The sequence below is a fragment of the Nanorana parkeri genome, unplaced genomic scaffold (genome assembly GCF_000935625.1).
Source record: "Nanorana parkeri isolate BGI_ZX_2015 unplaced genomic scaffold, ASM93562v1 scaffold52, whole genome shotgun sequence".
Classification (NCBI taxonomy): domain Eukaryota; kingdom Metazoa; phylum Chordata; class Amphibia; order Anura; family Dicroglossidae; genus Nanorana; species Nanorana parkeri.
In genome coordinates this window covers 2,886,806-2,900,620 of record NW_017306320.1, presented here as the reverse complement: position 1 = coordinate 2,900,620, position 13,815 = coordinate 2,886,806, and the positions used below count along the sequence as shown (strand labels likewise).

The following is a 13,815-nucleotide window of genomic DNA, read 5'->3' as shown; positions in this document are numbered from 1 at the left end:
ATGACCATCCCATCAGTACTTCGTTGGGCCGCCTTGTTGAAAGGTGATGCGAGGAATCTGACACTGCACTGTTGCCCTTCTGTTGTCTTGTACCAGTCTTGCCACTCTCCGTTCTGCCCTAACATTGACTAGTCGCTGACGGCCACAATTCGCACATTCAGACCCAGATTTTCAGCTGACAGTCCAGTCTTTAAACACTTTAACAACAGCTGCTCTTGAACATTTAACTAATTCTGCTGTTTTGCTGATACTCGCTCCATGGCTCCGAGCGCCAACAATCATCCCACGTTCAAAGGCTGTTAAATCGCATTGTTTACCCGTATCTTCAGAAAAATATCACTTCTACTGTCGTGGTAAACAACCTGCTTCCCTATTTATAATGGTCTGGCCCTCTAGCAACTTCAGCGCGCAATTATAGCTAATTTGCCTACAAACGTCAGGTGGTCATAATAATCTGGCCACTCAGTGTGTGTATATTAAAATGTATACTTTAACTTGGCAGGTGTACTCCTAAGGAAACTGGAGTCTGGTATTCGAGGGATCAGCCACGTCATTGTGGATGAAATCCATGAGCGGGATATTAATGTGAGTATGCCATTCTAAAGTAGTGTTTCATATACGTTATCTAAATATAATATGCATCACTTTGATTTTTGAAGCATGCGCTTATTGATTTTTTTTTTTCCCCGCAGACTGACTTTCTGCTTGTGGTACTCCGAGATGTAATTCAAACGTTCCCTGAAATTAGAGTTATCCTCATGTCTGCCACAATAGACACCACCATGTTTTGTGAATATTTCTTTAACTGCCCTGTCATTGAAGTGTTTGGCAGAACCTTTCCTGTGCAAGGTATGTTTTCCATGTTGTATACCACCTCTTTCGTCAGGCATCTATGTCTCATGAAAGATTTAGAATAAAATGACTGGTCTAAATCCCCCTTTTATAAAGTTGCTGCCAGTTTAATTGCACGGTCTCTATACTCTAGCACTTCCATTTTTTGCTTATTGCATATGCTATAAATATGTACTACATACTGTTTGTACTGGTTTTAACATTTTGATGTCAATGTCCAATATATGATCATGTTTACATAGCTTTTGACTTGCAAAAGCCGGAGTGATTAAGGAGATGGCTTCAGCACAATTATTATTTTGTCTGTTTGTTTGACAGAAGCTGTAAGGGTGCCATTCACTAGCTTTGTGTGTGTAGATTAGCGCAGCCTTTCTCAACCAGGGTGCCCTCAGCGGTGCCTCAAAACTTTCACAGCATCATGTCTTTACATTGTGCAGGCATGCCCGCTTGCTACTACCATGGAAACAAATTACGCTAATCCATGGAGGGTGACAGCAATTCAGAGATGGATTAATTGCGTGGGGAACCCACTTAAAATCCATACCAGACCCCTGTCTGGCATAAGGATCTGGTATGGATTTTGGAGGGACCACACAATGCTGTTTTTTACATTTTAGTTTTTTTTTTTCCATTTTAGACTGGGGTGCCTTGATATTTTGCTTGCTGAAATCCGTGACTGAAAAAAAGTAGAAAAACGCTGCTTCGCATAGCATGTTCCCCCACCGAATGCTGCAAACCCCCTAGTCACTACTGTGTCCTGTTATGATGTAGCAGGAGACACTATATTCAACATGCATGGAAGTGTTCAATAGCAGCATTTCCCAGAGTTCTAGAAGAGTGGGTATATGATCATGTGTATTAAGCTGCTTCTTTTACAGGGAGCTGCAGGTGGATTTTTAAGATGCTGTCAGGGTCTCTTTATCCTGTTAAAAAAAAATTATAGATAATTTAATTGCTTGAATAAAATTGGTTTGTATTTTGGACATCTATGTGTAGGACTGCTTTACTTACAAGTCTGTGCCTCAATGGCGTACCATTTCCCCTAGTAAAGGATCAGTAAAGATGTATATATAAAGGGAAGTTCATGTTACTGGTTCCTGTCATATGGATGAGCACCATGGCTTTTTATCACAATGTCTGGACTTTTATTTGTCTAATTTTGATGTGCCTTATTAACAGTGTACTACCTGGAAGACTGTATTCAGATGACTCAGTTTATCCCACCTCCAAGGGACAAGAAGAAGAAAGACAAAGATGAAGAGGGAGGGGAGGACGAGGAGGTAAGTGATCACATAGCCCCGGGGGGGGCAAATTGGTATGGAATTCAGAAGCCAGCCTGAGGAGCCAGCTGTGTTTTTTTTTTTTCTTTTTCTTGGAGTCTGCTCCATTGACAACAACTAGAGAACCTCAAAAGTTAGGAGTCAGCTGTCATTCATAAGGAGCAACTGACTTCCTAGCTTCTGGGATTTTTTGAGCCCATATGTCATAGCCAATGTAGGCATCCACATGGTTTTTGGCCTTTGCTTTAGGAAGCGTAATGTGTATGCAAAGCATAAGTGAACACTAATGTCTAGTATGCCCCCTCCTGCCGCTTCTGCGATAGTCTCTGTCACCACCTTCTGCGCCGCAGGCAGTGTGAAAACTAAGAAAAACAAAATTTGATGGCGGGCAAGTAAAGCAGTTTTTTGGCAGTTAAGACTCTTGTACCAAAAAACCCTTGTTATCAAATGTAATTAGTTCCTCGTCAAGTACTCTTCTCAGATTGTTTTTTGCTGTGTTTATATTCAAACTGAATAAAGGGTTAGTCCACCCAAAGCTGATGGCTCATGTTTGGTTCTGATAGATGCCAGAGATTTGAAACTGCTTTAAGGAATACTGTCATAAAAGAAACATGAAAACGGCCATTGCTTACCCCTCCTGATGAAAATAAGTTGCCTGTCTGCCATGCTGACTTTTTGATTCCATTAATTTTGTGCACTGACTATGAACAAGTGGGTGTGAGCATATGGGTTTTCCTGATCTACATGCTTATTCCAGGTTAGAGATCCCCCTAAGTACTGAATCCAGAGGGTTAACTTAGCCAGACCAATGCATAATCAGAAGCCCCCATCCCTCTTTTATGACAGGTTTTCTTTGACAGTTTTAGATTTTTCAGGGCCTTAGAGGATGAGACCTGTATTCATGTTTCCAGGTCTGTGGACTGCCATATCAATATGGCTCACTTCATCTGTTGGCATTTTAATGTATGAGTTATCACAGTATGTAGAATAGAACAGGAAGATGGGAAACACCATAATGTGGATCAAAACTCTTCAGTAAGTGGGAATCGAGCCAGGGGTGGTGGCAGAGCAATCGCCTTCAATTCACTTTTGGGTGGACTGACCATTTTGTGGTTTAACCTGCATTAGTTCTTTCATTGTAAACATTGTATGTATTTCTGCAGACAAATTGCAATCTAATATGCGGTCCTGATTACGGCCCAGAGACCAAGCGTTCAATGTCACAGATGAGTGAGAAGGAGACGCCAATTGAATTGATTGAAGCTCTCCTTAAGTACATCGAAACTCTAAATGTACCTGGTGCTGTTCTGGTGTTTTTACCTGGCTGGAACCTCATTTACACCATGCAGAAGCATCTTGAGATGAACCCACACTTTGGTAATTTTTATTTGACTTTTTTTCTACTGTTAACATTTGTTTCAGGGGATCACTTGGCAATTTTCCTCATTTTCACTTTCAATAGATTTGTATTAGAAATGTTTTCAGCAATATTCACATAGTAACAAGTATATAGTCATACATTAATAGCACAGGGCATAGGGCTACAGACTTTACTGGCAATAGTGGTGGACATGAGCAGTTCGCTGCCCTTGAAGCAGTAGACAGATGATAAATTGGGTGAAACCCAACTGGAAAAAAACTCAACTTTTCCAGTTACAAAAAAAGCATTGTCGGTACAAAACTACCTAAAGCAAATGCAATATAATAGTTTCAGGACTTCTCCGACAACCCCAGTCCATGCAGATCTGGGGGTGGGGGTTGCAGTTGGCTGGGGTGGATTTGCTAGGTCAGTTGTAATTGTTGCTTGCCAGGCAAGACTGGTACGGGACCAGTATTGGGTAACTGACTGAGCTCAGGATCTTTTATTGGATATTGTATTAAAAGAGAACTTTCCCCCATAGTTCTCCTAAGGGTAACGGGGAGGACACAAACTAGCGTCCTCCCGTCACCCAAAGCTCCGTATACCGCGAGCTACAGCTCACGGTATGCTGAGACGCCGGGACGGATCCCGACCATTACTGTCTGGATCCACCCAGCTACGTGAGTGACAACTGGCTCTGCCTATCTAGAGCCAGCTGTACCCGCCCCCCCCTCCGTCCGTTCCGCCAGTCAGCGCTGGAGGATGGGACGGGGGGGGAATCCCTGCAGGGAACCGTGAGTGGCAGTCACGGCTCTCTGCAGGGATAGATCGAGAAGTGAGGTGAGCGAGCGACAATATGTGTTCGCTCACTTCCCGATCTATTGAGCTGACCTGAGTGATTTTTTTTCACTCGCCTCATAGATCTCTTTTTTTAACGATAAGCTTTAAGAATTGTTTTTTGTGCATCATAGCTAACAGGCGTTCACACATCAGTGCATGTCAATACAGAGATTGCATTATCATACAGCAGTTAAAAGTGGTCTGTCTTCTGACTTGTTTCAGGCAGTCACCATTACCGGATTTTGCCACTTCATTCTCAGATTCCACGAGAAGAGCAGAGGAGGGTGTTTGATCCTGTTCCTGATGGAATAATCAAGGTAAAACTTTATTCTCCTGAAGAATTTGGAGGCAAAGGTCAGTAGTGACCTGTGTATTAGCCAGTCAGTGTGTATTGTAGCTCTGACATATCACTTCTATTTTTAGGTCATTCTGTCTACGAACATTGCTGAAAGCAGTATTACAATCAATGATGTTGTGTACGTCATAGATTCCTGCAAGTAAGTTTATACTCATTACTGTAGACGCAATAATTGTTTAACATAATGTTACACTCTTTTCAGGGGTTGTGTGTGTGTGTGTCTCCTATATGTGTATGTGTGGTAGGGCTGCAACAAATTAAATGTTTGAGAATAGTTCTCAACTATTCTCATCGATTAGTTGGTTGGATTCCCTAGCTCTCTCCTCCACGCTGGTAGGAGGGCACAGTAAGCAGTGGGTGGGTGCAATAGCCAGCCTGCTATTGGCTATTGCACCAGCCCACTACCTGCTGTATTTACATTCAGCTGCCGTCTATGGAATCTCTCCACTGGCAGCTGTCGCTCCCGGGCTGAAGCTATTTAATCGCTATGTGCTTACAATTACTTTTTACAAAAATGTATAAAAGGTGGGGAAAAGTTAGTTTCCGTTTAGGCCTGACACATTCTGCTGCGGGAGGTGCGTTGCAAAAATGGCACTCCAAACGCACCTCCCACCGACAGTGTGATCGACCGCACTGGAACACACAGTACAGCAACGCTGTGCATTCCAGTGCAGTGCGGTTGCAAAAAATTGTGCATGCAGTTTTCTTCTGAAGTGAACTTTGTAACACCTGCATGTGTACATTTTATTTTAAATTAAGGATGGTGTTTATTTTTTTTTATCTGAGTAATCGGAAAAATAATCAGCCAACTAATCGACTATGACAATAATCATTAATAGCAGCCCTAATGTGTGGGTATGTATGCATCTGTGCGTGTATTTGTGTGTTTACAAAATGGCTGTACATTTTCTATGTTGAAATGGATGCCTTTTGTCTTCTTTACAGAGTGACGTGATGGTGTCACTATCACATACATTATACTTTGTCTTCTTCCATTATAAAGAGTTGGTTGAGTGCTCACGCTGCCAGAGCCAATTATTGCATGCTGAGAGTTAATAACTGGCCTGGTTATCACAAGCAATACTCCAATTATAGAGCATAGATTATTTATCCAACCCTTTTATTGTGAAAGTTTTCTCCAAGGTAACCTGCTAATCCTGGTTTGGTCATTCTCTTTACAGACAAAAGGTAAAACTGTTCACGTCTCACAACAACATGACAAATTATGCCACAGTCTGGGCCTCCAAGACCAATCTTGAACAGCGGAAAGGAAGAGCAGGCCGTGTGCGTCCGGGATTCTGCTTCCACTTGTGCAGCAACGCACGCTTTGAACGGTGAGAAAATCACTGTTTAGCCTCGTGTTTGGTCATGGAATGAAGTAAATTTATTGTGTTGGGTTTTTTTGGGACAGCTAAAAAATAGTTTTACTTTTTTTATTACCTTTTTTATGTAGCTTGGAAACCCACCTTACCCCAGAAATATTCCGTACTCCATTGCATGAAGTTGCTCTGAGTATTAAACTACTTCGCCTGGGTGGTATTGGACAATTCCTGTCAAAGGCCATAGAACCCCCTCCACTGGATGCTGTGATCGAAGCTGAACACACGCTGAGAGGCAAGTAATGTTGGGTGTCTTGGTTCAGGCCTTTGTTGGTGTGAACAGCTGAGCGTTAGCTGGGGATCTGCTTCAAATTTGAATGTTGTAGATCACTAGTTAAATGTTAACATCCATGTGTTTAGAGCTGGACGCATTGGACACGAATGATGAGCTGACGCCTCTGGGAAGGATTTTAGCTAAACTCCCTATCGAGCCCCGTCTTGGAAAGATGATGATAATGGGCTGTATCTTTTAGTAAGTACAATCTGGTCCTTTTTTATATATATATATATATATATATATAACACTAGTATGTGGCTTTGAGTGCTGAGGGACTTCTGTATTTGAATGTTATATCTGAGTGCTGAGTTCGGTATTAACATTCTGTTCTGTTGCAGTGTTGGCGATGCGGTGTGCACTATTTCAGCTGCCACTTGTTTCCCCGAACCTTTCATCAGTGAAGGAAGGAGATTGGGATATGTGCACAGAAACTTTGCTGGCAATAGATTTTCAGATCATGTAGCGCTGCTGTCAGTGTTTCAGGCTTGGGATGATGCGAGGTAAGCTCAGTGCACAGGAGACCTGTGTGAAAGTAATTCAACATGTATCTTCTGTGTGCTCACCATGGTTCTCTTTTGTATAGAATGGGAGGGGAAGATGCTGAAATCAGATTCTGTGAGCATAAACGCCTCAATATGTCCACATTACGCATGACATGGGAAGCCAAGGTACAGCTGAAGGATATCTTGGTCAATTCCGGGTTCCCTGAAGGTAAGTCATCCTTACTGACGTGTTCAACTTTGCTGCAGTATTTTGTGTGTGCGTGTGTAATCATTTTTTTTCCCTCCTCAACAGATTGTTTAATGAATCAAGTCTTCAATAACACTGGCCCTGATAATAACCTAGATGTAGTGATTTCACTGTTGGCTTTTGGGGTTTATCCCAACGTCTGCTACCACAAGGAGAAGCGAAAAATCCTGACCACAGAGGGCCGAAACGCACTTATCCACAAGTCTTCCGTCAACTGCCCTTTCAGCAACCAAGACTCAAAGTATCCGTCTCCATTCTTCGTCTTCAGTGAGAAGGTAAGCTGCCTAGCCTTTTTGCTTTCATGGACCACACATAAAGACTGCAGAAAAAAAACAATGTGTCCTAAAGAGGATCACAAGGCAAATGACGGAATACAGTTGAAATTTGTTTAAATGCTGAAAATATGTATTCTGCTTGGCTGTTTTATGATATACACACCCTGCCACCTAGTGACACCATTATTTCTATTTTCAGCATTGTAGCTTCCTTTTGTCATTTGGCAATTGGACATAGGAAGAACATCATTGCACTACGTATTAGTAGGCGGTTGACACAGGAAGTTGCTATGCAGTCAGTAATGAGTGCTGCTAACTGTTTGGCTGTGTAGTGTTTCTAAAGCTGTAGATGGGGAGAGTTGGATACTCGCACTGTTTGATTCCACTTTATATTGAGAATCTGTTGAAGATTGTGATCTCCCTTGCAAGGCAGCTCCTAATGCATGAAGGTGCCACAAGATTACATTTCAGACAGAACCCACAAGGAAGGGTGAAGCTCCACACTAGTCAAAAAAAGTTTTCATCCTTATGATACAAGCAATGCATTTTGGGGGCTGCCAGGTACCCACTGTAATTGTTTTATTGTAAAATACTCTGCACCGTCCATCAGGGCTATTAAAGTACATTTAGACGCCCTAGAAACACTTTGGCTTGTATCCTATTGTAAAACAACATCTTCTGAACTCTTAATATTGTGGCGCTCCATCCTTCTTTGTGGCTGTGCCGTGTGACAGTTTTGTGACTCGCAAGAGCCCAACTCTTAACTGTTGACAGGAAAAACTATCCTTACATATTGTTCAGCTGTATATTTAGATGTTTATATACAGTTCCACTTATATATTTATTACATTAAATACGTATTAATGGAGGTTGGAGTTACGCCGAGGTAGTGAGCGAACACATACCATTTCTCGATCATCTCCCTGCAGAGAGCAGTGACTGTCAGTCACAGTTCCCCGCAGGGATTCCCCCTCTCCGATCCTCCAGCGTTGACTGGAGGAATGTACAGGGGAAAGGGCGGGCACAGCTGGCGCTGCCTCTAGATAGCATTGTCGGAATCCATCCCGTCTGTGGCAGTCTCAGTATACCGCGAGCTGTAGCTTTGGGTCACAGGCGGACACTAGTATATGTCTACTAGAGACCCTAGATGGGTAGCAGCACCAGTGGAAGTTACAGTTTCCCCCTCTCCGATCCTCCAGCGTTGACTGGAGGAATGTACAGGAGAAAGGGCGGGCACAGCATGAATCATTGCAAGATTCTCACAGCCACAGACATGACTCCCGAAGAGATGCATCATGGGATTTGTAGTTTCACCACAGCTGGAGGGCCGGAGGTTTGCTACCCCTGCTCTAAAGCTATTAATAAGGATTTGCCCATCCAGATGCAGAAGGCTCAAGCAGCTTGTAGCTGAAATCTTGATTGAAGAAAAAAAAGTATTGACATTTGAAACATGGCCAGTAAAGCTGTTACTGCTAGAAAGATGTCCACCTTCCTAGGACACGAGCAAAAACTGCTAGAAATGGGAGGGGTGATACTAGGCTGGTCACTGTTTGTTTGCCAGTGTCCAAATCTTCCTGTAGGTGGCAGTATACCCAAATGTCAGAATCGTGTCTCACTCAAGGAGCAAATAAACTATTTCCACAGTGGCTAAAAACCTGCTGGTAGTGGGAGGGCTTATACTGGCCTGGCCTACAATTTTTTTTTATTTGCCTGTGTCCAATTCCCCTGTAGGGGAGCAATATAACCTGACAGTTTAAGGACTACTGTGTCCCCCAGTGGACAAGGAGAAATGTCACTTACTATTCATGCATTTGGCCTGTTAGACTAGCTGTGTGTACTCTGCAGCATTCTGGAGGCCCAGCACTGGACTAAATAGAAGAGAGGTTTTGCAAAAGACACTTATACATTACAACAATACATGGTCATTGTAGGTTGCTTCAACAAGATGGGTACACATGTCTTAGTATTTGTTTAGGAGACATAATGACCTTATTACTGTTCTGTAAGAAAATGTTGCTGACTTCTGGTCACTAGCTCTGCAACAAGCCATTAGCCCTTATTCACACTAGAAAAGGTCGGCATGTACAGCTCCGTGCTGCGTGCACGGCCTGTATCGGGCACAGGTGCTGCGTGTGATTAGTACGCAGCCCCTGTCCTTCTCTATGGGAGTACGCCGCCCCCGTCCTTCTCTGTGGGAGTACCCCGCCTTACGCTCACCCGCCCTGCACATCTGTGCGGGTGTCCGTACTAGTACGCTGATATGATGGATCCTGTCTGCGTCCAAGCCAGGAAACACGCACCCATACGGACCTGCACTTGGGGTGAGCGTAGGGCGGTCTGTAGGAATATGTGAACACTCAGCCTTTCTCAACTACATGGAGTATGGAGAGGGATCCTCCATTCCAGGGCAGCAGTGAGGTTGAATCTTTTTGGATAAAGTAGAATTTTAAGCTTGGTTTAAAGACCCATCTAGATGTGCTCCCAACAAGTACAAGTAACATTTACAATTTGTGTAATTAACCTGGAGGTGCTTCCTCGTTTTTCCTTTTCAGATCCGTACTCGTGCAATCTCTGCAAAGGGTATGACCATGGTGAGCCCATTACAGCTGTTACTGTTTGCCTCCAAGAAAGTGTTGTCAGATGGAGAGATGATAATCCTTGATGACTGGTAAGTGTATTGACGTTGCACATTGTGTCCATGTTTGTAAAGCTGGAAGAGGTGGTTCCAGGGTCTGATTTAGAACAGCTGTGCTGGCTTTAGCAGTCAGTTTCACACAGTAAAGCTGAGATCTTGCAACAACTGATGTGTTCCTAATAAGATCCTGATGTTTTGTCCTTTGTGGAATACTGTAATGTGCTCGTTCTAAAGCCTGTTTTATAGTTTGATATATGTTGCTATTTATTGGGGGGGGCACTGGAGACTTCTGGGGCATATAGTTTTGACATCTGGATGTCTTTGCTACTTGGTAGTTGTATACTGGTTTATTACAGCTGAATATGGCAATTCTAAGGCCCTTTAAAAGCTTAGCAAACATGAAGGGGTGGACTTATCTCCAACCAGCCTACTCCTTGATGGCCCAAAACACTTGCCTTAGCTGCAGAAACTTCTTTAGGATCCCAGCGTGCGAGATTGACTTGTTGGCTGATCTTCCCACTCATCAGAGGACATGTAAAAGAATGTCTAGACATTTGGTCTCAAGATCGGCCACTAAGAGATCCAGAGCACTGATTTCAGTAGGACTTCTGTTACTTCTCTGACTTAGAAAGTGAGATAAATGGCAGATCGGAGTCTTAACGATGGGTCCACTTTTATGGTAATCAAAGTTTCTAATACACATTGCAGGTCAGCAGACGACTTAGTAGGCACAAGTACTTCATGTCTTTGTGGAGATGTTCATGTTTTCTGCATCTCCACCCAGAACCACCTGCAGGGCAGAGTGAGACCTGTCCTGACTTTGGCACTTGATGGCTTAGTTTGGGCAACAAACGGCAGAATAGCCCAGCGAAGCTAAATATATGGGGAATGGTAAACTGAAATACACATTCGTGTTAAGAAAATGAAGATGTAATGTTTAACGTTTTTGTCTTTTTCTAGGATTAAACTGCAAATGCCACACCAGGATGCAGCTTGTATTACTGCATTAAGATCTGCAATGGAAGCACTTGTTGTCGAAGTTACTAAAGATCCAGCGATTTTATCCCAGCTGGACCCAACCAATGAGAAGATGCTGAACATTATCCGTATGATATCCAAGTCCTCTACAGCTGGAATCAATCTCAGTATGGGGAATAGCAGGTAGGCAGATCATTTAGCAATTCTGTATTACATCAGTGACTTATACATGGAATAGAGACATGGAGTACTGGTGCTGGTAGTCAAAATATTGTGTGCTATACTTCATAATCTAAAATGTGGGCACTTCAGATCTCGCTTTTTCTGTGATGACACATTATATCGGCTCAGGCCCACACGTCAGTGGACCCTAAATGGATACATATGTATTGAAATGCAGTAATCTCAGTTCATCCAAAGTAAATAGTGGATGTCTGTCACAATCACGTAATTGGACAAAGACCATAGATCTTCAAGCCCATGTAAGGGTGCCCTTTGCTTTGGACTTGGGCATGCCTTTTATCGGATCTAACACACTTTCTGACCACTAGAGGGTGAGCTTGATCAAGTAACAGAATGCTGACAGTAAATTTGTCTTGCCAGATGACAGAACTACATTTTTTGCTCTATCATCACCTCGTGCTTGATACATTTTTTTTTTTTGTCCAGATAGTAACATCAAAATTTGTGTTGTACTATCTGATATGGCTTCTTATATAAATATACAGATAAGTCTAAAAATGTGTGATCACTAGAACTTCATTTCTCATTCACTTTTTAAAGATGAGCTGGGAAAGAACATTTTACAGTCTAGTAACTGTTTTACAATTCAAAATTTTACAGATTTTTAATATTCTAAAAATTCTTTTTCCCTAGATTTGGAGATGGACCTCGTCCACCTAAAATGGCTCGCTTGGATGGTGGTGGAAGTGGTTACCAAGGATATGGCGGAGGCGGAGGCTTCAGGGGTGGCAATCAAGGAGGCGGCTATGGAGGAGGCTACGGAGGTGGCTTCAGGGGTGGAAACAGAGGTGGTGGCTACAGAGGAGGCAACCAGGGTGGTGGCTACAGAGGAGGCAATCAAGGTGGTGGCTACAGAGGAGGCAATCAAGGTGGTGGCTACAGAGGAGGCAGTCAAGGTGGTGGCTACAGAGGAAGCAATCAAGGTGGTGGCTACAGGGGCGGCAACCAGGGGGGAGGCTACAGAGGCGGCAATCAGAGTGGAGGCTTTGGAGGAGGTGGATTCCGTGGAGGAAACCAGAACCGAGGTGGTGGCTTTGGAGGAAGAGGTGGTTTCTGATTCCAAACAAGAAAACCCTAAAGACTTTTAAGATCCCTCTTTTGCGCTCCTCTCACTGTGTGTAAAGGTGCCCATACACCTTACGATTTATAGCACGATTTTCGCCTGCGAACGCATTTTCGTACAATAATCGCACAGTTGATGGGAAGAGCACAACCGCAAAGACTTTTGTCTTTCAGCAGGCTAGAAAACGTTTATCGAAATCGTACGCAATTCGATGGATTAGTGGCGTTTTTGTACAAGAAACAAAAATCGCAACAAGAACACTGCTCGTGCGCAAACAAAAATCTGCTCTGTCAATCAACAAAATTCGTCAAGGTGATATTACTAACGAACGCTAATTGAAACCCACAATGACCTGTGCATGATGGGGCAGATGTACGAAAATCGAAGGACGGTTCGATCATCGTGCGATAATCATAAGGTGTATGGGCAGCTTTAGAGTCGGAGCATGTTGCTCCCCAGAAAGGCTGTAAACCTTCTCTATGTACAAAGTGTTGTAACTTTTTTTTTTTTAACCTTTTTTATAAATGCAGTCAAATAAAATGAAAATAGTAGCTAGTCTGCATCGTTTGCTTTAACTTTCCTTACCAGTGGAGGGGCGGGGTTCAGTGCGTTATTACTGTGATATACCTACCTGATGGAAGGCCCTGGCACTACTGTTGGCCGCTAGTTTTTATTGCCTATTTAAAGCGCCAGTGTCAGGCCTGCTCTGAATACAAATGCCAACATTTCTGATTCTCAAAATGATTTGTCACCACAAACAGCCATCATCTGACATTTATTGATGATAACTTTAAAAAACAGGACTACTGTTAAATGTATGAACGGTGTTGTAGATTTGTGTTTACACATGTTCAAATGGGATATTTTATTTTTCTTTGCAATAGAAATAAACTGCATTCAGAATGTGCTTTTGTAAATCGTGTGGCTTTTTTATTTGCAGGTTAAGTACAGCATTTTACTAAAAGCAAATAATGAAAGCTTAACTTCCAATTTAACATTTTTGCTATTTATTACTGTAAGGCCATCAAGCTGCATATAAAGTGATAAAGGGCATTTTATTTTTTTGGGTTAATATATCTTTATTTCAGTATACATATATACATCACACATATAAAAATTTCTGGGTGTACACAAATATATTTAAAAAAAGCTACATAACCTCGTATTTTATTATTACTATAACACCCATTTCTTAATTCATTCAGAATCTACTCCTCTATTAAGGAGGAAAGTGAACTCTAGGCAGTAAGTGAATCCACTAAAACCCTTTACTAATTCTTCCCTCATATGTGACTTAACTTCATAAGTGTTTATCATGCTCCGTGTACTCTCCTATGTGTGAATTCCCTATTGTTCTGTTGCAAAAGTATATTCCTATTCCTATTTCTTAAAATGCCCCCCCCTAAAAAAAAAGAACTATTACGAAACCACTGAAATGTATAATGTGATATAAATACCCATCCTGTGCTAAGACAGTGTTACCCTCTTAGGCCTATTCTTATATTGTACTCCACACCCAACTGTG

The 13,815-nt window shown here is 42.5% G+C and overlaps 1 protein-coding gene across 1 annotated transcript in view; it reads left to right on the top strand.

Moving 5' to 3' along the window:
- DHX9 (DExH-box helicase 9) overlaps positions 1 to 12,320 on the top strand; it is a 31,138-nt gene extending 18,818 nt beyond the window's left edge. Inside the window, exons 13-27 of the mRNA XM_018575143.1 lie at positions 503 to 585; positions 693 to 849; positions 2,032 to 2,132; positions 3,296 to 3,509; positions 4,555 to 4,649; positions 4,756 to 4,829; positions 5,872 to 6,024; positions 6,144 to 6,304; positions 6,430 to 6,541; positions 6,685 to 6,846; positions 6,930 to 7,057; positions 7,142 to 7,371; positions 9,924 to 10,039; positions 10,967 to 11,167; positions 11,861 to 12,320. Of these exons, the coding sequence (XP_018430645.1) occupies positions 503 to 585; positions 693 to 849; positions 2,032 to 2,132; positions 3,296 to 3,509; positions 4,555 to 4,649; positions 4,756 to 4,829; positions 5,872 to 6,024; positions 6,144 to 6,304; positions 6,430 to 6,541; positions 6,685 to 6,846; positions 6,930 to 7,057; positions 7,142 to 7,371; positions 9,924 to 10,039; positions 10,967 to 11,167; positions 11,861 to 12,284 (2,411 nt within the window). The 3' untranslated portion in view covers positions 12,285 to 12,320. The remainder of the gene's footprint in view (positions 1 to 502; positions 586 to 692; positions 850 to 2,031; positions 2,133 to 3,295; positions 3,510 to 4,554; positions 4,650 to 4,755; positions 4,830 to 5,871; positions 6,025 to 6,143; positions 6,305 to 6,429; positions 6,542 to 6,684; positions 6,847 to 6,929; positions 7,058 to 7,141; positions 7,372 to 9,923; positions 10,040 to 10,966; positions 11,168 to 11,860) is intronic.
- The last annotated feature ends 1,495 nt before the right edge of the window (positions 12,321 to 13,815 follow it).